Here is a 24,254-nt window from a genome sequence, read left to right on the forward strand (position 1 = left end):
GTAGCAGGCTTTATTATTATTATTATTATTATTATTATTAATAATAATAATAATAATAATAAATCAATTAATTAATTAATTAAACATACAGTTAATTTATGCATGGTGTTCCATTGAGACTGAGGTCTCTTTTTCAGGGTTAAAAAAGTATATTTATAATTACAAACAATTACCACAAAAACACAATATAATCAATTAAAACTTGTACATTCCTCGGGTGACAGATCATTTATCAGGGTCTTAAATTAACCGTTAAATACAAGAGAACCTAATTTGAGTACGTTTTGAAAGTCATTCCAAGTCCTCAGGGCACAGAAACTAAAGGCCAATTTACCTAGTTCAGATGAAACGTGTGGAACGTTGAGGGTTAGCCAAGCTCTTATCCAGAGAAATCACAATGTCATTTATAACTAGGGAAGCAGCGGATATGGTGCTATGTCTAGACCTAAAACCTGACTGGTGCACATTTAAAATGCAATGTATTGATGAAAACTACTGCCTCTGAGAATTGATCAGGGTTCCATTATTTTTGCTAAGCAAGGAAGACTTGCGATAGGGTGGTAATTATTCAAGTCGCTGGGATCACCACCCTTACGAAGAGGGAGACAATTGGCCGCCTTCCACACTTTGGGAAAAGTACCAGAGAGAATTGTCATGTTAAAAATATGAGCCAAAGGTTCAGCTATTAAAAGGGCAGCTATTAAAAGGGCAAAGAGCTGCAGGAGATACAGATCAAGTACTGGTCAACCCCTGTAGTCTTTTTAACATCAATCTCACACAAAACATCAAACACTTCCCTGGTAGAAACACAACAGATGGATCACTTAAGGGTCATTGTTAGCCAGTGGGGCAACTAGCGGTCTGAACAGGAAACCTAGCCAGGCTCTCTGGTCTTATTGGGGGTATTAACAATAAATAATTGTTTCTTCCATATACAGTAGTTAGTTGCTTAAAGGCGTCACTTATTCTTTTTTATCCGTAATGATGGTAGAATTGGATACAACTTGTTGAGGTAGACCGGGAGGGGAACTACTGCGTTTCAGTGATTTAGTTTAGTTGGTTCACCATCAGAGATGGTGTTTAGATAGTAACTTGTTTTAGGCTTCTTAATCAGGCAGTATATCTGTTTCTGAGCTGTCTGGAGGATAGCCAATCAGTAGTTAAATCAGTAAGTCTGGCCTTAGCCCAGGCTAGGTTTCTTTCCTTTAATTCAGAGAGCTCAGCAGAGTAGCAGGGATTGGATATATCCCTAATTCACAACCTTTTAACTGGAGCATGCTTATCTGCTACCAAACATAGTGGAGTGCTAGCTCAGCACCAGGAATACAGGAAATACTGGGTAGATCTCATTAATACAGTTCATGTAGAAACCCTTGTATATGAAAATTCCAAATCAAAGTTTCTCTTTGAAATCATGCTGTATGGGAATTAGACTTTGGCAATTTAGTATCTCTGAATTATATAATGGCGCAGTGATCACTGATATCATTTGCAATTGATATATATTTATATTTATCTATATAATGTCAATCAGGGTAAATTTCCCAGGGTTTTTCAGATTAGTGCCGTGTGGGGTCTTGGATATTATGTGTCAAGTTTAAATCACTGCATACATCTTTAAGTTTGTCTGATAAATATGTCAAGCAGTCCAGATTGAGGTCACCCATAATTAACAACTACAATATTACATAGGAGGAGAACAGTACAGGGGGTTTATCCAGGGCAGTGGTTTCAGCAGAGAGGGGCATTACATTACATTACATACAACCGTTTTTTACACATACTCTATGGACAGGACTTGCACAAGACATTTCGACATGAGTAAATACATTCATATAATCTACACTGTAATGTACTGTAAGTGTCCCTGTAACCAGTTCCTCCATTATATACAGTGTTTACATAAAACCTTAATGTCAACCATTTCATGCAAATTCTCCTGAAGTAATGCCCTTTACACAGACATTGCATCGACGGTGTCTAACACAAGTATAAGCTCTAAATATATTTACTTTGAAGATATGCACATTTCACTGCCACATGATAACGTATTGCATCACCACAGCCTCAAAGATAACTTCACATCCATGCTTTGTTTAATTTCAATATCAGCAACATCACAGTAATATTAATATATCATATTGAAGACTATCAAATTATACTCACAAACTATTGCATTTTTAGCAGGCACACGTTTCACATATTACTGATACATAAGTGTAGTTTAATATACAGTAATTCTTTAGATAAGTGAATATGTACTGGATGTAGCTCAGGCAGGGAGTACATGTACTAAATAGCAAACATCTAAAATCCTAAAGACACACTAATCTGCATGCTTTGTTTTGTGATGACTTTGAGAAGATATATAATAGTTTCAAGCTTCCTCGTCTTTAATATCATGTTTGTGGCAAATCACCAGGAGGGGGCATTATAAACCAGGAAAAATAACTTGTTCCCAGAGTTCCTTGATTTCATAGCACATGGTTGTAAAAAGTAGATTAAACAAATCAGTTATTCAGGAAGTAACAGTTGATGTTGCAGTCCACCTTTCAGTTGTTTAATGTGCATTAACACCTGAGAATATGCCTCAATACAAATACACTTTCTTTCCACCTCATATCAACTGACTGAACCTGGGAGTCAAATTAACACAGCGTAGCTTGTTTGGTTCACCATGTTCTCAGACTACAGTGATTCAGTGATTGTAACCTAAGACACTTTACAAGACTGGTGAACCGAGGTGCCCACCCATTATACAATGACAAAATAGGGACACAGGAGGCTATCACAAGAGAGTGGACAAGATAGAGGGGGGGGGGGGAGCATGTGGCAGGGGGACTAACCCTTAGGCCATCCAGGCCTTCTACATGACCAAGACAAGCTGTCCTCTTTCACCGCTCTGCTTCTGTCCACAATAGGTCAGAGTAGGTCACAACATCCTGTCTACCAGGAAGAGGGTGATAGGCGGAACAAAGGTCTGTAAACAAAGGTAAAGCAGACAAAGGGCTTCCAGTCATATACAATAGAACACTATGCATATCGTGAACATAAAGAGGTGTTCATCTTTAATTAAAATGACTCCCAGGTGAACAATAAACGGGATATTGCCAGGTAGTCATCTTTTGTTAAGGCCCGTAGCGGGTGAGGTGTTGTGTCTTTCATGAAGATTAGCAGTGTATCAAATGCACATCTCTAGGGTCATGAGTGTAGCCAGGTGTCTTGTCTACCGTCTAGAAAATTACAACAAAAAAACCTTGATCAACAGTGCTCATACAGCACAGGACTCATATGGACAAGCAAACAGAGGTATTGCTGTGGGAAGGGCTATAGACCATTGTACAGACAGCAGTAGGAGTGCTAGTTTTGAGCCTAGTACAAACTCAATGATGGATCAATATCTGTCTGCAGTGTTGGTAGCAGAGGAAGTTCTTGTTTAAGTCCTGAAGACTCAATGTCAGCGTCAGTCTCCCAAGCTGATGTCAAGGCATTAGCTTGGAAGGCTATCAGGGTGTTGAGTCATGTGGATGATTCAGGTTCAATACCAGTTCAGTCACATGTGAACAAGCACAATACTGATCAAATGATGTGAATAGAAATTAAAAACTAGCCAGTCAACTGTTAATTCCCCACCAATTGTAGTACTCCACCCATCAACGACTTAGTGTCATCATCGTGCATGTGTCATCTCTGAGACATGACAGTATCACACATATTTCCAGTGTGCAATTTTGCAATGTGTCTTCAGTTTTGTGAATGTGATCTTCTTTGTGATGATTAGTTTCAATATATTTTTTTTGATTGCGCTTCATGTTCTAGTTTTGTTCTTGTTTTTGTGTGTTATACCCTATGTGTTAGGCGCGTAGTTTCCCTAATAAGAGCCTAGGTAACTCAGTCACATGCTGTGATGTTCATTGGAGGCACATCTTTCATTCTTCACAGGTCATCTACTCTGAGCCGCTCTTTGGACACAAGGTTTGTTTTTCTCATAAACTCTCTTTATCGGCTTTTTCTGTTTGCAGATAATTGTTTGCATACATTATTTGTCTTGTGATGCATTTGTTCTGCCAACCATGTATCTCACTGAAGAGTATACCCCAAAATATGTTCAGCAGCTGCAAAGACCCAGAACAAATGTATATGATAGACCAACCAGGCACTTCTGGGAACAAATTGAGATTTTTCATACATAACAGGATTGTTTCGATAGTTTTTCCTTTTTTAAAAGAGAAAGAAAAGGATAAACATGTCTTGGGATTTTAAGTCTTTTTGGATAATCCTTATTTGTTAAACTCCTAGTATAGGAAAATAGAGCTTCCTACACAGGATATTGCAGTAGCCAATAGCAGACAGAGATTTGCAAGTTATATTAGTCCACTTAGTTCTTTCATGACTTCCAGCTTACTCTTTTTCCACTCTGATATGATGAATTAGTGTGGGAAGAATCACAACTTCAGATATAAGTGCGTGACTCAAACTTCAGCACATATACTATCTCTCACTGACAACAACGACAGAGTTATGTGAATGTCTGAGTTACTGTATGCAAGCACATCTCAAGTGAGGCTTTGGGCCAATAACAATGCCAGTCATGCCTGTCTGCAGTGTTACTGTACACATGATATAAATCATGATTTTGGCTTTTAGTTTGCTGGATGGGGCGGTATTTCTGTAAGATAATTATGAAGTATATTAGCATAGCCCTCGCTGAGTTCTGAGGTTCAGTGTACAAGTTGGAACCTGAATCATATGTATTCATCTATTAGCATGGGAAATCATGTGGTCTGCTCACTCACCTCACACGCATGTAAATGTTTGACAAAGGTAGGGCCTTGGAACCAGTCCAGTGGAAATGCTTTCAATTGTGTCATAGACACGTGTCACTGCTAACTACTGTGCTAACTACTGTGCCACAAAACAAAGAGTGACTGTAAAGAGTGGCTGTAAAGAGTGGCTGTCATCCAATCATTTGAATGTGCATATAGAGTAGAAGCATCGGCACGACAACAGCTTTTTTGCAACTCACTAACTGAAACACTCCAAGACACAGTAGTGACGCTTTGCTAGTACAGTGCATGTTGAACTACATACCGTACTTGTTTCAGATTCGTTTGTTTAGTATTGTTATGGTGAACTATGTGTCTTTGTGCGTATGTTTGTGCATCGCACAGATGCAGTGACTGTTATCTTGAGACTTATTTAGGGAGGGATTGCAATATTTCACAGACAATATGTGCCTCCTCTGATCAAATCCAATTATCGTACTGTGTTACCCTATGCTGCCTTTAAGGGGTTACGTGGGGACTTCATTGAGGTTTACAGATAGTGACTACCTTTAAGGCTGTGTTTTTGCCAGGGAAAAAGCTACAAAAACCAAACACAAAATGCCTTTAGATCAAAACAAACAGGCCCTCAACACTGTAACTTACATGATTTTTGTTTCTTAAGATTTACTGTATGACCTTAAAAACTCCCACAAAAAACAAGGAAGGCAAACAGCTGGGTTCTAAATTCACGAGTGCTCAGTTAACCAATCAGTATGCAAAATATGCACCAGCAAGTTGTGTCAAATCCAATCACACCTGCAATGTGGCAAACTCCTTATCTTTTCAAAAGCATTGTGCCTACGCATAAAATATACAATGTTTGTCTTAATGTAATTTAATGTTAATGTTGTTTCTTACTCCAAGCATCTTTGCAGTGCAAGAACAATGCTGTTTATTTTCTTTAGTGACTGAGTTCAATTCAGAGCCTGATATGCTGAATCTGTCTCATCCAAATACCTCCAGGACCTCGACTTTCAAAAGCCACTCATTACTACTGTATGTGAGGAAACAGGCATTCTATTATTTACTGAGTGTAATACTTCTGATTCAATGTTTACATTTAGAGGCTATGTGGCAACACAATGCTATTCACATTATGATAAGACCACAGTCAAAGATGCAGAAAAGCATAATGGGTTGGCTCTTATTGTTATAAATCTATTCATGTAATGGAGTGATGCCCATGAACACTTTGCAATTGCACCTCTGACACAATCGATCAATGGGAGCTATACAGTACAGTAATGATGACTGTGAGATTCAATTGGAGCTAGAACCTCTAAAGTCTTATGCATCACTGACCAGAACATCCAGCCCTTGATCTGTTATATGGAGTGGACAGGGTGGTGAGGTAAAGGAATATTTTGTAGCCTACTGCGATGATGACCAATGCCGGCAACAACGGACAGTTGTTTGAGATGGTTCAGCTGGCTTCATGTCAGAGACTGCCTTGCAATGTTGATATTATGTAAGACCAACAATACATGTTGTTATGTATTGAAATGGTTTACCATTGCATTATTCATAACAAATGTCACTTTTTTTTTTTTTACATCAAGGGGGCGAAACCCTATCCATTGTAACATGTTTTATATATGAATCCAATACACATTGATGGTAAAGAAATATACTATATTCACTGTATTATATGTTTTCAAGACGTGTTTTCTTTTTTAATAGAAAATATACAAGTGAGAGCATCTATATTTTTAAACAATGTACAGTAAACCTTGAGTAACAAAATATTCCAAAGCCACAGAAGTAAAATCTACATTAATCGTACGCGCGCACACGCACGCGCGAACACACACACACGCACGCACACACACACACACACACACACACACACACACACAGAGGCACATACAAAGTGACATGCCACGCTGGAAACCAAAACGGTCATTTACAGTGATTATGTCTTTCATGTTGGTGAAAGAAAATAACAGATGACCCTAAACCTGACTAGCTAAGGGAAGAGAGGAAGACTTCGATACGCGACACTGAAACTTTGTAGCAAATGACGCAATATCACAGAAAATATATTGCTAGGGTACAACTATAGAACGCTAGGGTACAACTATATCTAGTAATCAATAATTCAGCATATTGACTTCTTTAACTTGTAAGAGTTGACAGGCTACCTGATCCCCAGATTCCGTTTGCGTCCCTTAAAAGAGACTCTGGGGGGAGGAGCCCAACCAACTCCTCCTGACACGGACCTTTCCACAGCTCCAAAACTCTAAGGAACTAGAATACACAGGATCAGCGCACCAACTTGGCAGTTAATTTGCAATCAAGTGACAGCAAACATTTGAAAGCAGAAGTTGATTACAATGAGATTGTGGGTGACAGGAGCAGCTCGTTAACGAATTAAACGAGTGAAGGGGTAACACACCACATCCGAAGAAACATTACCAAGGACGAACACTATCTCTCTATGCACATTCGACATGGAATAACATTTGACTGTTTCAGGTCAATACGGCTAACAGGGATACAAAAAAGACACAAGTATTATTGTTACTTGGAGGACCCAGTAATATTGAAGCAAACTGCTTGAGGTTACTTGTAATGCGTCGGATTCCCGCGTCTCCAAATGGATCACACACTCTAACAAGCATCATCTGGAATAACCCCAGTTTCTCGGGTAAGTGCCATACCTAAATGAAGTAAATATCATGTTCTGTGGCCCGTTGCAAATTGATTGCTTGCACAAATAGTTTGTTGGCGACGTTTTAGAATCACTCGAGCCGCTTCCAACTCTCTTGTCAAGTATCCAAGTGTCCTTACGATTTGGGAGGGCATGTTCCAACTAGCTGAAGTGTGCTGTTCCTGCAATGATCTGCATACTTGTCAAATGTAATTCTACAGCCTGAAAGCTGCACGTCTCCCCGCAGCTATAACTTTTAGTGTTGTTGTTGCTTTGAATGGGTGTTAAGACACAATGGGGAGAATTTCTGACTTCATTTCTGTGTCCTGAAACTGTATTGTCATTTACAGTGTTAAAGTACATCTGTAATTTGTGCCATGTTAAAAGTAGAACTAGTGAGATTGTTACAAACAGTTGATTTTACCTGCCAGACGAAGCAGGCTATTTTACGCACATCTGGCACTTTGCCAGAGAGAGCCTACTATGCAATCCAGCCGCGCGTACATCTCTGGAGACTACGAGGGTGGTCTCACAACGCGATGGTTTACAGTCAGTCATTCGTCTTTAAAGAATACTTCAGACCATGACAACTATTACCTATTCTTAATAAAAGAAAACTGTAACATTTATGTTTTAAATTAGCGACAATTAAGTTGGTCACATTTAATTGCATACCATTGCCTAAGCCACCTTGTGTTTGTGCTTATGTACTGTATGTCCAACTGTATCACCAAAACACAACCAAGAAGCCTGGAATAGGCTAATGCAAAATCCCATGGGAGCCTGTCATTTTGCATCACCACAAAACACTCATCCTGTGTACTTGATCATGTCAGTGCAAATTTGTAATTATTTGGCATATTTCAAGAGGACAATAATGTTCTAAAATCTTAAACACCCAAGAGAGTATTTATTTTTCTTTGAACAGGACACACACACACACACACACACACACATTCCTGTTGGAATAGTGAAACGGAACCTTTCTTGTCTTGAGTGGGCGAGTACAAATCCCCCATGGGCTGTGGGATTGGGGACTGATGGATATATGGGTGTAGTGGTATCCCTGTTGGGCAAGCACTTCCAATACAATGGAATAGGGAGGTGTCCCTCAGTAATTGGCCTGGGAACATTGCAGGGTGCTCTACATGGTTCATATTAGTGCACAGCAGCACAGTGCAGAGTCTCTCATTTGCTCTCTGGACTCAAACGGAGATGGAATATCCCTGCTATATGCCTTCTTTTGAGTGCTTCACCCACAAGCATAGCATCCGGCATGCAGCAGTAACAACCTCTAACTGCCATTGATGACCGCCAAATGGAGGCATTATGGCCCTATCCAGTACCTGAACATAATCGAACTAGATACGCAGTTGGGGGTGATATTGTAAAATATTGAATTTTCTTGTAAAAGGACCCATGAGGGCTAACATGTGAAATTCATCATAGCGAATCAAATTGGGTGTCAAATGAAAGCTAAGAGTCAATATTTTGTGAGATATAGTGAGGAATACATTTCTCACCCATCTTCCATCATAAGAATAGGGATAAGCAAAGGCTTTGACTTCTGGTCAAACATATGGAAAACCGTCTAAGAAAATGTCTACCAGAAAAAGTATTTAAAGATGTCTAGGAATACATCAAACCTCATTAATGTTATTCAAGTATAGACCTGTTTGGTACACCTGATTTGGCTTATGTAAGTATAAGAAAAATTGCCCATTAATGTTATTCAAGTATAGACCTGTTTGCTACACATGATTTGGCTTATGTAAGTATAAGAATCATTGCCCAGTTTCCGGGTCATTCTGTTACCAAATATTTTCAAATTTCTCTGCCTCTGGGGAGTGAGGATAAGGACAAAAGTAAGAAGTCCAGGTAGACCCACCAAATACTTGTAGTATTCTACATCCTCATCTCATTCTCCAATAAATGGAGACTTCATTGTTGTTGAGTACAGTGGGCAAACCAAAGCCTGCAAATCACATGTTTTATTTTTTTTTGGGGGGGGAAATGTGGTTCCATAAAAAACCCAGGGAGATTTTATGGTTATTCTGTTACCAAATATTGAATCGACACAGTTCTTAAAGTAAATGTGTTGTTACAATTATTTTCAGTTGGAATTATTAGAAGTAGTCGTCGTGCATAGACTTGTATGGTTTGTTAAACTTTGCTATCAAGGGTTTCTGTTTGGCATGCATTGTGACATCGAGTCCCTGCATCATTCTGTTACTGTGGAATTGCCCATAAGTGACTGTAAACATTATGATTTCATTGTAATCACAAGTTCCATAGATCTCAAGGCATAATTACTACCAGTTGGACTTATCCATCTACAGAGCAGACGTTTCAAATCATGGTTTTGTGATGAGAAAATGTCATATACTGCATGTTGTACACAGAGATTACTGACATCAAAGCTGTTGTTTTGTGTTGGCTACATAACCTGTAATCTTGGCTTTTGTTATGAAGCTACACAGCTCAGGTAGGGTAGGCGCCATGCTATTGTAAAACAAGTTCTGTCCTATTTGCATTTGACTTGTCGAAGCCTCCATTGTTTGTGCAGGTCTTTTGCTCTGTCATGCAGTCATCATGCAATAATGTCATCAGACAAGTCCTATAAAAACATCTTAGCAGGAGAATGATTAATTGCTGGGAGAACTAGGAAGGTAATTCTAGGACTCTTCACACCATAGCTCACTTGATGTTGAGGGAAAAAAAGTGTCTTTATTGTGATTTGTACAGAAAGGCATATCTGGTATCTGCAGATGTCTGTCTTCCAAAGCATATTGAACGTCACTTGGTAGATCTAACTGCTAATCCCTGTGAAATAATTGCACCAAATTAGGTAAACAGACCATTTGGAACGCACGCCTGGTACATTGCGTTCGCCGAGGGAGCTGTGTGCCCCCTGTAGTGCTGCTATTATTAGCTTATCATACACAGGAGAGCCCACCAGCCGTGCACGCTGAAGGAATGTGCTGCAGTGTCTATAGTAGCGATGCGTGTGCATGGAGGTGTTCAGTCAAGCCCAATTATAGATATCTCATCAGGGCATCAGCTGTGTGTGTTTCATGATTGCTGCCTGAGTGGAGCTGGTTCACAGCTGATGTGATGGAACACGGACACTTTGCTGTCGTCCAGACAGTGTAAACTGTGAATGTTGTGGTGTGACATCCTTGTTTTTTGGCATAATGGACTGGCTACTTGGTTTTGCATGTTTTACACTACCTGCTCTGAGGGTAGTGTTCTGAAGCAAACAAGTACTGTCACATGTATCAAGAGAAAGGTGTAGCCTCTGGTGATAATGATGCAGACAAAATGAGTTCATACTATCACTATTATCAGGATTTCAGTATTTTTAACACCTGGTGATGTGAGATGGTACTTAGCAGCATTAATCACATCTGGCTAATTAGTGCTACTTTGGTAACTCATTCACATTTTGATACCGTTATGGCGCTCGACAGCTAGTTTGATTTATACTCTTGTTTTAAACTGTTAAAACATACCCAGAAGTGGAGAAGTAGCATAATTGCTCATTTTGCCTGCAGTGTAGTTTCCTGTATCCAATGCGAAAATAAGCCAAAAGCATGCTCTTGGACCAAGCAGCCACGTGTGATTTTGATCGACACCCCAGAATGTGTTGTACATCATTCCCCTGAATTGAAGGTGACTCCATGCAGCAATATTAACCAGCGTCTTTACTGCTCTGGGGAGACAACTATTGGATGCATCACTCACCTCAAATTGTATCAATCTGAATGGACACAATAGAGCGCATGCTATCAAACTGATGGAAATAGCTTAAATCTATCACTTAAACAGTGTTGAAATACTGTAGACTGGGTATGTGAATAAGCCCCACCACACTGACATGTTATTATACAGTCAGTGATACATGTAAGGGTGTTGTACTCTTTCAGTGGGAAACCCCATTCTTGTGCAGCACTCTGCTTCACAGTCATTGCACTTGAGCAATAGATGTAACAAATATTGAGTGAATGGCCTATTTGTGTGGCGATAAATGGCCAACAATCATTGTGTATAGGGCCACAGGGGACGAGTAATACACTTCCTATTGTAGGAGTTTTTTTTTAATTTTTTCTTTCCCCAAGTTATTTTTCTATGATCTCTTAATAGAACAGTAAATGCTTCCTGATGAGTTTGCCCTGCTTACATGCATGAGAAGACATTATAAGGCTTCACTGGCTTCTATGTATAGTTGCCTTGCCAAGAGCAGCAACGTTTTATTCTGAAACTAGGAGTGGGACTGCCTTTTTTCTCTTTCCCATTGTCTTCTATAGTGTGATGCACCCAGTCATTTGTCAATAATGGGTTTTTTTCCTTAGAGTATACAGTATAATTTTATCTTCACTCCCTCCCCCATGGGTGAGAAAGCGTTCAGTCTTTGATCAGTGTAATTTTCTTCCACCAATGTGGCACAGAGCTGTCCTACAACAGTTGAGGCACGTCACACTGTATAAATCACTCGACCTATTGCATCAACGTCTCGATATCTAGAGGGACATCTATGAGGTACTGTAGTGCAGTTTCATGTCTTGATCACACGTTGCTGTATGGAAGTATTTTTTGTTTAAACAGTGCTATGGGAGAAATACATCGTTTTTTTTCTCATTTAATAAGTAAGCGGGGGGTTTCGTTTAAAGGACATCCACCCTTCCGTATTTTCTTTTTTCAGACAGGTGGTTAGGGTTAGGGTCAGGCCAAGGGCAGGATTGAAACCCTGTCAGCCCATGGGTACCATGTGGAGGGAGGCAGCGGTACTGTGGCTTGTGCCACGCTTCAGCACTAGAAGTAAGTGTTGATTTGAAGCCGACTCGTTGGTTGCAAACATGGATGGTTTCTAGGACACACTAAGCTTTCCTCATGACGGAAGGTATGGGGGAACCTGTATGCTGGTAAAGTGATCGCATCACAATCAAAGAATACCATGACAATGAAAAGATCTGGAGACAAACATAGCAAGCTTGTATAGAAAGCTCCATAGGAGACTGTAAATTAAGGTATTTAAGCGAGATTGTTGAGCATGATAACATATTTTTATTTGATATTCGAGACATGTGTGCAAGGACAAGTAATGTAGCTAACGTGAACAGTCACAAATATAGCTGAACAAAGATTTTTGGAAATAAATCGTATAATCTGCACAGTTTTACACACAGTCTCAGTTTCTGGGATGATGTGGAAGGCGAAATATATTACGGTGGGAGTACATTTAGCAGCCAAATATGAAAATGCTCATGTCAGTTTTGCAGCGCTGAATGTTTGTTTGGATGTCTCCAGCGACGTTCCACTTTACCAGTGTATTATAGTCATGTCAACAAGATTTGCAGTTTTTGCAAGGTCATGTATGTTTTATTTATATGATCACATCTCCACCTCCTTCCAAGATGTCGCTTCCCTTCATGCATATGACACATCACTGAATGTCATGTTGTCATCACACTCAGAGATATAGAGATATAGAGATATAGCCCATGAAGTCATTTAAAGTTGAAATTTGTATTGAATGTAGATAATCCAAGATTCACTGTCACATGCATTTCCCTTAGGTTCAGAAAAATGGGTGAGGTGTGTTTGATATTTTTATGATGAGGACTAATTGCACCCTGATCTGATGTCCAAAGGGAGAAGTAAACTAGTTTACTACACATCAAAGTAAACTGGTTTTTCTATTTATTCAAACACAATTACTCAAATTATAATTTATTACTCAATTGCTTATCTCTCTGAAAGTGATTTTTGAAGTCATTTTGATAACATCACTCTCCCTCTCTCCCCCACTCTCTCTCTCTCCCTCTCTCTCTCTCTGCAGATACAACAGACAGAAAATGCTGCCCTGCATGATTTTCCTTTGCTTGTTTTTTGCTGCTGCTAGTTCCCAAGACATCCAGCCCTCTAAGGCATCTCTGGGTGAATCCTGCGACTCCTTGTGTACATGTGAAGAAAAAGATGGCATCCTGCATCTTAACTGTGAGCAGAGAAACATCAGCAAAGTCTCACAAATCAAAGTGCCATCAGGTGTACCTTTCCACCTTAATCTGTTCAAAAATGACTTGGTGGAGTTGTGTGCAGAAGACTTGGAAGGTTTAAAGAATGCCATTTCACTGCATCTTGGGTCTAATAGCATACAAGAGCTTGAACCTGGGGTTTTCAGTGCTCTAGGCTCCCTGAAAAAGCTCCACATCAACAGCAATTTTCTGGTAATGTTGAAGGAGGATACGTTTCACGGCCTGGTCAATTTGGAGTATCTCCAGGCAGACACAAACTTTATCCGTGTGGTTGAACCGGGGGCGTTCAGCAAACTCATCCGGCTCAAAGTTCTGATCCTCAATGATAATTCTATTGAATTTCTCCCCAGCAACATCTTCCGGTTCGTACCTCTGACCCACTTGGACCTGCGGGGGAACCAGTTGCAGACGCTGCCATATGTGGGCTTCCTCGAACACATTGGCCGTATAATGGAACTCCTTCTGGAGGACAACGACTGGGTGTGCGACTGTGAGATCCTGCACCTGAAGATCTGGATGGAGAATATGCGGGCACAGTCAGCCATCGGGGAGGTGGTCTGCAGTAGCCCCCACCATCTCAGGGGCACCATCCTTGCCAAAATTAAAAGGGATGTTCTTTGCCCCTCCCATGCTGATATCAACCTAGAGGAGCCCTCCAAGTCGCTGGATATGGTGGTCACTCCATCTTCCAAAGTGGCACTGATTCCCAAACTGGTGGACGCCAAGGATGATGGAAAGAGTCCGACACCAGCTCACATTCCCGAGAGTCCTTGTGTGGAGCAGTGCTCCTGTCACAATCATCCTGTGGCTGGATTTTTAATGCATTGTCAGGACAGAGGGATTCAGAGGATTTCAGATATCGGAATACTTCAGCAAAGCCCCTCCAAGCTTGTGTTGACAGGAAATATGATTCAGAGACTGCTGAAATATGACTTTGTCACATACGATAGTTTGGAGTTGCTGAATTTAGCCAACAATAGAATTGATTACATAGACAATGAAACTTTTCTCAGCTTAAGCAATTTGAAAAAGGTGTATCTAAATGGCAATAGAATTGAAAAGCTTTCCTCTACCATGTTTATTGGGCTCCACAACCTTGAATACCTATATTTGGAATATAACATTATTAAAGAAATTGTTCCTGGTGCTTTTAATCCATTGCCAAATCTCAAGCTCTTGTCTTTGAATAACAATCAGCTGAACACTCTCCCAGCGCAGATATTTCGCAATGTTCCCCTTACCAAACTGAATTTGAGGAAAAACCTGCTCATGCACTTGCCTGTAAGCAATGTGTTGGACCAGCTCGACTCTTTAGAGCAGATTTATTTAGAGGACAACCCATGGGACTGCAGCTGTGATTTAGTCAGTCTCAAACAATGGGTGGAGAAGCTTAGTAAGGACACAGTTGTGGGCTCCATTTTGTGCCACACACCGAGGAAAATGGCGAAAGCCGAGCTGAGGACCCTGAGACATGAGGTGCTGTGCCCCGGCCTGGTGACGTTCTACTCTCTACCCCCGGGTGAGGAAGAGACAGTGACGACCACAGTAAGGCCAGACCATGCTGAAGGGGGTTTCTTCAGCTCCCTCACAGACACAGTCCCACTCTCTGTACTGATCCTCACCTTGCTTGTCCTCTTCCTCACAGTCATTTTCTGTTCCGCGGGGGTTGTGGTGTTTATGGTGCACCGGCGACGAAGGAGGGCAAAGAAAAAGCAGGCTGAGGAGCAGCCACAAGAGAGCAGCAGCAGCCCCATCCACCTCCATTACAGCATGTACGGCCAGAAAACCACCCACCACACCCTGGCGCAAAGGACTGGGGGCACCATGTACGATGAGCGTTCGCACAGCCCCATCGTACAGATCTGTCGTAACCCCACCTACTGCGCCCAGCACAAAGAACACGAAGCAGACCTCGATTATGAACTGGAGGAGCCGATTAAACATGTCTGTCGTAGCATCATGGAGAAAGAGAACACTTCCCCTCTCACAAGCTCTAACATGAAATTCAGGGCTGTAACATCAGAGTTCCCAACAGAGTTTGTCACTCTTGGGGACGCAAACTCCCTCTATAAAAACATACTAGAGAGGGAGAGGGAGCTGCAGCAGATTGGCATTACAGAATATCTCAGGAAAAATATGCCCCAGCTGCAACCAGCTGTAGAGATGCAGGTCCCAGGACATCCCGATGAGCTGAAATTAATGGAAACAATTATATACTCAAGACCACGTAAAGTCATGGTGGAGCAAACTAAAAATGAGTATTTTGAACTCAAAGCTAATTTACACACCGAACCAGATTATTTGGAGGTTCTTGAACATCAAACTGCATTCAACTGAAACAATTCATGCTTTTTAATTTAACACAAAAGTGCCTTCGTCCCAATTGCTCTCTTATATTTACACATGTGTACGACCTAAATATCCCACTGAGGTCATGGACACAAAAGCAGCACAAGTTATTTGTCGCACTGAATGTATAGATGATATATTTTCTTGTTACCTGTTTCCTGTAGACAGCTCTTCATGTCGGTGATTAATAGACATTTTACACAAATGTAAGACTCCAGTCGCGAGGACATTTGTTTGCTGCAGGGTAACCAGGGTAACCAGTTGACCTTAGATCTTTGGCAGGCCTCGAGGTTTCCCATCAACAGTGTCTGGCTGTTTCAGTCGTATGCCATAATCAGCATGCTCAATGTGCCATAGAGTAAACTAAATGCCAACATGTATTTTGGTAACTTTGATGCAGTGCACATTTGCTCCTTTAGTGCTGTGTTGATTAGAGATATCCCTTGCATTATATGAGTACGATATTTATTGTAACTTGTGGCATATATGAAATAACCTGTTTATACAAAAAAAAATAGTTTTCAGTAAATATAGCACTTACATTTTACATACTGTAGTAGTGAAACTGTATCTTGAAAAAACAACATTGCACTACTCAAATGCCATTGTAAAGATGGTGCATGACAATCAAACATATTTTACTGCTGAACAACACTGTTTTCGTTTTTTCTCTCCTACTACCGTAGGAGGATAGCTACTAACATGTATGAAATCCCTTTTTTTTTTTCTGTGTTGTTTTACAAATCACATCTGACCGGTTTCTCTCAGCATGATAATTGTTCAGGATGTGCTTTCACTTCATTTATTTGGTTGAGTAAGCAACCTCGCTCAACTGAAATGTTTTATGTAAGCAAACTATAGCTTTGTTACCAATGGAGATTAAATTATTTATCCTGTACATTTTGTATATACATATGGTATGAGTTATTTTGTGCCTTCAGTGTTGTACAGGTAAAACATTATTCATTGTAAATAAATAATTGCAATATTGCAACCTTGGACAAGAGCAAACTTTTAACAATGAATAAATGTTTCAAATTGATGTTATTTTCTGTCAGCTCAACAGCCCAGTGTGAAATATTATTACGTTTTTATCTCAAACAATATTGACACGAAGCAGGATACACGCATTGAGAGTGAATTTGTATACTGTATGCATTGCACACACTCAATAGGGAATTGAGTAGATTCATTACTATACTATTCAATGCAATGCTATTCTGTGTAGTAGGCATGTCAATCATCCCTCATGATTATACAATACAATATCCCTAAGTGCATAATGGAATAAATCAACCCGAGTATGTTCAAACTGATCATCTCTATGGAGAACTGGATATCGATCGATATGTAAGGGTAGGGGAGACCGGCGTCAAATTTACGTCAGTTTAACCATTTATTGCATGAAAATTGTAATACATTTAAGCTTTATGTAATTGGATGGCTCCCTGACTGGAGTTAAACCGCCGCAACATACAAGTAATAAAATATGGCAGGGAGCCGATGACTTCTCAAACCCCCCTCATAGGTAGGCTACGTACAGATCCATCACTGAGTATTTGGAGGTTGGGGGTGGTGGGCGGGACGACCATGCAGAACGTACTGTCATAGCCAGTACAACCACATCACAAGTGTTGAAACTGTGGAGGAGAGTAAAGGTGGCAGCGTTCAAGCCTCTGTCTCTTGAACATGTGATGCTGTTTGTGCACACGTGTGAAACAGCTGAGCTGACACCTGACGGACAGCTGCACCGTTGACTTAAGAGTGCCCTGCCTGAACTAACGCCATGCTCCATTCAACTCCATTACCTAGGGACCACTCATTTTTAGATGTTAAAAATGTACATCATTTATGTGAGACATTAGAAACAACCGTTTATAGGTCTCTATAGAGGACGTTTGCATCACAGTATTGATTTTAATCCAAAAAGTCCAATGTTACATTTGCCCCTGTGATCAGGGGCAATGATTACAGTAGGCGGGGGCAACTGTAACACCTTTAATACTAAGCGCCAGGCCCTCCACACTAACCAATGCCAGCAGAGAACGTATTTTACTGTCAGGTTTTTTTTTTTTACATTAGTGTACGTGTACTCACTCAATAATGCTCCATTATCGGGGTAGGCTATTAAAAGGTAGGCTAACAATGTTTTGATTCATGGTGGATCCTTGTCAAAAGCACTTCTTGAATTTATGAGCTTCAAAACGAGTTTTCGAAGCTAACGGCACACAACATTATCCTCTAACTAGACCACAAGTACATGTAGGCTAATTAACACTCGTTAAGTAACACCTCCAGTTACAAACAACCCGATACCCAGCCACAGACAGTGTGTGATTCTGACACATGCCAATCATGTCAATGTTTAGTCAACAGAACAGTAATCGTAAATATAGCTGGAAGCAGTCGTGACCCGGGGTCCAATGCATTCAACCTTTTGCTTTGTTTAGAATATAACAGCCTTATTTTATAAGTCATAATATTCAGTTTCGGCACCACACCATCACCACACCACACCATCACCACACCATCAATACATTTGTCCCCGGTCTCCCCTGCTCACACACGCACATACATATAATCTCTTTCGTGTCAAATCCATGCACAGACCTGGCATCCTGACATTAGTCCCTCCCTTCACCCAGATGGCATGTCAAGTCTTTCCAGTTTCTGTCATGCAAACGCAAGTCTGTTACTTCACAATGCATAATTGGACCCCTGTCTGTGAATGCTTATCCTGTCTGTGAATGCTTATCCACAGTCCTTAATTACTTCACAACAATGGGTGGAGAATACCCTCTTTAATCCTCTCCACACGACTTCCATCTCCCACCCTCTCTGGTGCTCCAGTGGCTGTTCCGGTCCTTCCATTACCCGTCATAATTGATGTATCTGAAGCTGCTCACACGGCTCCCCTCAGTGGAGGGTGGTACGTGGACAGGAGGAAGGATCGGGATTCTATCCTCTGAGAGTTGTGCTTTGGTGCGCCTTGGATGTGACGCTCAGCAAAGTGCAAAACAATGTTCACTTTGAGGAAATGTTTTCTTTACTTTGTGTCTAAGTATTGTTGTGCCTGTTAATATTTCAGCAATTCTGTGGATGAAATGTAAAAGGCCTAACATTAAGAACTTCCATAGATATAAATATATATTTTAAGTCAACATACTTGTGCACATGAGATATATATGCACAGTGATACCAGTCTAACTGGTCTACCTTGGAAAAACATGAAGTCTATGAATCCTGAAGTATTCCCTGACTAGATTTATTTTTGTCAGCAAGTGTCCACTTGCATGTACTGTAGAGATTCCATGCCCCATCATTGTGTATGGTACATTATACAATAGGTAAACAGACCATGTAATTTCCTTATTACCATATAACAACATATTAATACAATATTGGTACTGCAGTAAAGTCTTACTATACTAGAGGCAACTTAATCTAGCATTCACACTTTACATTACAGTACAGTGTAGTACAGTTCATTTAGCACCATGGGCACTGTAATGTAATGTAATGTAATGTAACGCTACCAAATCAACTGGGATTTCCACCCACTCAGAATCGTCACATGGCAAAAACCGAACCCAATGTCTTCACTGTATTTCCCAATGGTACAGTAGTTCATGTTTACAGACCTGCATACGTGACAATTTGTAGCCATCTTCGATCTCTTGACATTGTAAAGTAACTAACGTACAGTGGCTGATGGATTTTCTTTACTTTTGATGTCTCTATGAAAATGCCCCTGCCCTGTGGTTTTGTATACAAAACAACATATCTTAGGACCTAGGACAATGGTGCCCTTGACAACACAGCTGAAAGATTATTGAGCCACTGCATGAGCAGTTATTTGTCTGGTATCATTGCTGTGGAGAAGCCAGGCTCATGACCCCAAATGTATCTGTGGATTATGAACGGTACAGTACACTGTCTTTTACTTTTGACAAGTGCATTCTACCAGAAAAAAAGGTCTTGTTGAGTTATGAAAACATTTTAAGCAGAGGAACTTGGATAATCACGAACCAAGAGAGTGCCAAAGGATGAATAAATCCCCTGAGACCACTTCAGGGTCTTAATCATTAATCATAACCACATTGTGGAAAGTGCACGTTAAGGTCTTACCATTAGCTTACCATTTTGTATCTGCAAGGCCATTACAATAGGTCCTAAGCAGGCATGAAGTCAAAAAGTATGCCAACAATACCCATTACCATGATCGTGATTTCTGAGTACTATCACCCAGCCTGACATCGTGTGTGCGCCTGACAGACTGTTCAGAAGCCCCTCTCTGCAGGTGACAGAACCCGGTAGGACGCTCCAAACGTAACCAGGCTTTACTAAGAGGGAGGTTCTGGGTTCTGGTTGGAGGAGAGTGTATAAGCAATACTTTCACCCGAACATCGCGGGTTCAAATCAGCTTTGGGGCAATTTTGACAAAAGTGCTTTTACTGTTTTTCTGTTGGCAAATTCTTGTTGCTAATGCTAATGTTTGCTAACACCTTCCGCTGACAACTTAACCTTACTCTAACCACTCAAGTTAATCCCTAACTGTACGGTAACCACTCAAAGTTAATGCCTAACCACAACCCTAACCTTAACCACTTGAAGTTAAGGCCTTATACTGCATATTCACCGCCATGGAAGGAGTTGCTAACGCAGTGCTTCGGGGAACTTTGAAGATTTCACACATAAACATCTTTACGTTTTCTGGGTAAATTATTTGCGTTCGATATTGTACAAATGATGAATGAGATCACGCTGTATCACCATGTGAATGATGAATCAGACATCTTGCACTTATTTAGCTGAATGTGTGCCACAGGGCATTAGCATAACATTTGTAATAGGGCATTTTGCTGTCATACTGGTTAAGGAGCTTCATACAGTGTGCATGGACATTTAAAGATGAAAACATTAACAAAAACGTAGATACAGTAGTTTTAGTTGCCTTATCTATCATCTCAGAATGTCTACCGCAGGTCCCCTAATTCTAACCAGTTAATGTATGTCTTTTGGACAGCCTCTCTTGAACAGCTAAACACGGTATATGATCGACACATGGTCATAGGCTGCATATCAAATGACAGCTCTGCATGCACAATGCTCACACTAAGAAATTGATGAATTTTAATATTGTAAGCTGTGAAATAACTCATGAGTTACAAGGTTGTCCATAATGAATTATTCTGTATTCGGCCTTGCACTTACCTTATATTCTGCTTCTTGAACATAATATGCATTTGTGTACGACATGCCTGTCTGTTAGGAAACCAAAATAGTGCTTGTGCTCCAGCTTCACAACTAATTTCCTCATATGCTCACACTGTTAGAATATGAGATTGCCCACAGTGTTTCTAATAATATTACAAGACTAATGAGCCACTTATAGTAGATGAGGACTGGGTTTGGATCTTTGAAATGATCACTGAAGTTCTTTCAACACTCAAGACTGGAGTGTAAAGCACCCTTTCTTTTACTCGATGATGATGCAATTAAATGTTTAATGGTTTGCCAACACATAACGACCGTGCTTGCTCCCAGCTATGTCATTCACAGACCACAGTCACGCAAAGCACAAAGAGATGGGTTGCATGTCTGTCTCTCTCCCCATCGCTCTGCATTACCAAGCTTTGTTCTTTCTGTTCTGTTGAGCGTGGAAGTTGAGACCTTCTGTATGGGTACTGTTCATTGCTCTGCACTAGTGTTCTGCCAAACAGGCCTTAGATTTTGTCTGTCTTTCATCACTTTGGAGGGCAGTTTCAGAGTTTAACATATTCCCCTGAGGCTATTCCTGTTATACAATGTGGTCCATGACTTGAGAAGACAGGATGTTATACCCTCTGCGTTTCAAATATGTGACTTAGATTAATAATACATCAATAATATTGGTTCTTGGTTTTATATGAAACTATACAGTATGGAGAAGTCAGACAGTAATGTAGGCCAATGTCAATGTCTGATCAAGTGTAAATCACGGTACTGTGTTTGTGTGTGTTGTTTGTCTTACATGTTGAGTCATTGTAAGTGTGTATTTTTGCCCTTGATGAAGTTTGTTATCCATCACATATGCCGGCCCCCGGCCCCCGGCCCCCTCCCACTTCACTGTCAGCCACACTGTAAGTATTCTGATCCTTAGTCTGAACATTTACACCCTTTTGAAGTATTTTCTACCATTGTTTGCTCATGCAGCTATAATTTATGCATCTTAAGTTTAACATGCCAGAGGTTTAACAACTTCTGAAACAAACTTTAGCATCTCGACTTGGAATCTCAACGTCGCTGGTTCGAACCGTGGTGGGAATATCTTCTTTTTGTGCTAATTCTTGTTGCTGATGCTTAGGTTTGCTAATGCCTTTCCCTGATAGCTAGCCCTAGCCTGAACCACTCAAAGTTAATGCCTACAGTAATACTGCCTAACCACCACCCATAGTCGCATTCATAGCTTTTCATACCCCCTGGGTTGTAATATCCTGGCCATTTAGCCCCATGGACCATCACACACAGTTTGCATGTGTGAATGCAGTTTAACTTGGTATGCATATAATTACATTATGACAACAGCCCTCTGGAATCAAAATGGCAAACCCATTTCCATACGTTACCATGAAGTATTTCACAGTTCATATGATGTGTTGACAGTGTTCACATCACTACCTGCCACTGGAACCTCTACGGAATGCTGTAAAACGGGTGTCAGGTGTGACGTCTTATCTGCACTGAGTGGGAATACAGTACTTTTTAGCTGTTTCCCTGTAGAAGTGTACAGCAAGTGTCTTTTTGAGTATATGTGGCTCAGTGTGTGTGTTTCTGCTGTATTCTCCTAAAAAAGTCGAAGCGATTAAGTCAGCCCTCACCCATGTGTTGTTTAAAAGCCCCAATGTTCCGGAATAGTTTTATTTACTTTCTCCTGAGAGGACAGGATGTAATCAAAGCTATCCTTCTTGTGCTGTAATTTACTTTAACATGCTCTACCTACAGCTGTAATTGATGTTATTTTTCCAGGAGACCGGAGTGTGTGTAAACACGAATGCAACGTGTTACCGTGGCTCCCCTGTAGCTAGTTGTGTGATCCAAAGGGCAACGGGCAGACTGGGGTTTGGTTTACATCATCATAGCGAGTCCCAGCTTGTTTAGAGATGGATCGCTGGGCCCCGACACGGCACGGCCCAGTACACACTACTGCGCAGGCAGGCGCACCGCCCCCACTTTAACATTCCACACTGACAAAAGCAAACTCGTTCTCTGTACCACCAATCCTCAAATCAGTCTTTAATTTGTTAATGATGAGGACTGATTGAAGAGGTGATGATGGAGTTCATCATATTTGTATGCCATCACAACATGGCTTAATATCATGAATCATTGTCGCTCAGCAGCGTGCAGACCTTCTGAAGTAGAACTGCTGTGCCCCATCAATTACCAATTTGACCCCTGACTCTGTTCTCAAAAGCCTATCTGACACACACAGCGTACACACTGTTGCTGTGTACAGTTCTACCCGTGGTCAAGCCATTTTGAAGTACACTGATTGGAAAGTGTTACTGCAGGTCATTCCCTGCTCACAACACAAAGCCTTCTTTGGAGCAAACCTAATTTAAAAGTGGTGAGGGGGTGGGGGTGAGGAGGACACTGTTAACACTGTTGACACTGCACTGTCATCCATCTCTGTTGTCGTCACCCCCCCTCCCTACCAACCTACTCATCTCCACTGTACCCTAACCACCACCCCCCCCCCCCCAACCCCCCCATCACTGCGGGAGTCTGGCCTGTCAGCTCCATGACGGTTGCTGTGAGCACCAGAATCAGTCCCTCTCTCAACCCTGCCCCACGTTACCCCAGTCTGAGGCAGCTCCAGCACAGTCTGTCTGCCCTGCAATCCCCCAAGCTATTTTTAGCTGCCTCACTGCACCTTCTAAACGAGCTACAACCTCCCGACATAAATGGAATGTGACACTGTCGTTAGATTGGATAGAGATCAACTCTCCTTGGAGATGTAAGGTTCACGACTTGTTTTGTTTTTCATCTTCTCTTTTGATCCGTCCGCTTCCTTTCAAATGAGAGCTGGTTCTTCCACTCTGCATCTCTGAGTGCTGTGCCTCACTTTGTTCAAATTATTATTCCAAAATCCTCAGTGCTCTTCACATCTCAAATCTCAGATCATGTCACCTTCACACTCTTCCACCGAGGCCCTTTTTATTGTCAGTCATAACATGGTTTTGCCCAACTATCCTTGTTGTGAACTATTAGGCAGGCAGAGATAAAGGAGCTTATGTGTCGGGAGTGTTAGCGCCTGAGAACATGAATGTGAGTTTGACCTTTGTTTTCGTCTGAGCATTGTTTTCTTTCTCTCTTGCTGGGAGCTAGATGTATTTTCGGATGGTCACTCAC

General features: G+C 41.0%; 1 protein-coding gene across 1 annotated transcript; it reads left to right on the forward strand.

The window, feature by feature from the left end:
- The first annotated feature begins 7,078 nt into the window (after positions 1-7,078).
- Positions 7,079-16,864, forward strand: slitrk6 (SLIT and NTRK-like family, member 6). The gene is made up of 2 exons (XM_083681114.1): positions 7,079-7,473; positions 13,316-16,864. Exon 2 carries the CDS (start codon positions 13,332-13,334, stop codon positions 15,846-15,848), a length of 2,517 nt encoding a protein of 838 aa, XP_083537240.1. The 5' UTR covers positions 7,079-7,473; positions 13,316-13,331; the 3' UTR covers positions 15,849-16,864.
- The last annotated feature ends 7,390 nt before the right edge of the window (positions 16,865-24,254 follow it).

This window comes from Argentina silus, assembly GCF_951799395.1.
Source record: "Argentina silus genome assembly, chromosome: 11".
In the NCBI taxonomy this organism is placed as follows: domain Eukaryota; kingdom Metazoa; phylum Chordata; class Actinopteri; order Argentiniformes; family Argentinidae; genus Argentina; species Argentina silus.

Bases quoted from the DNA above. Each gene is read 5' to 3' on its own strand.
- slitrk6 (XM_083681114.1), top strand. From the start codon at position 13,332: ATGCTGCCCTGCATGATTTTCCTTTGCTTGTTTTTTGCTGCTGCTAGT.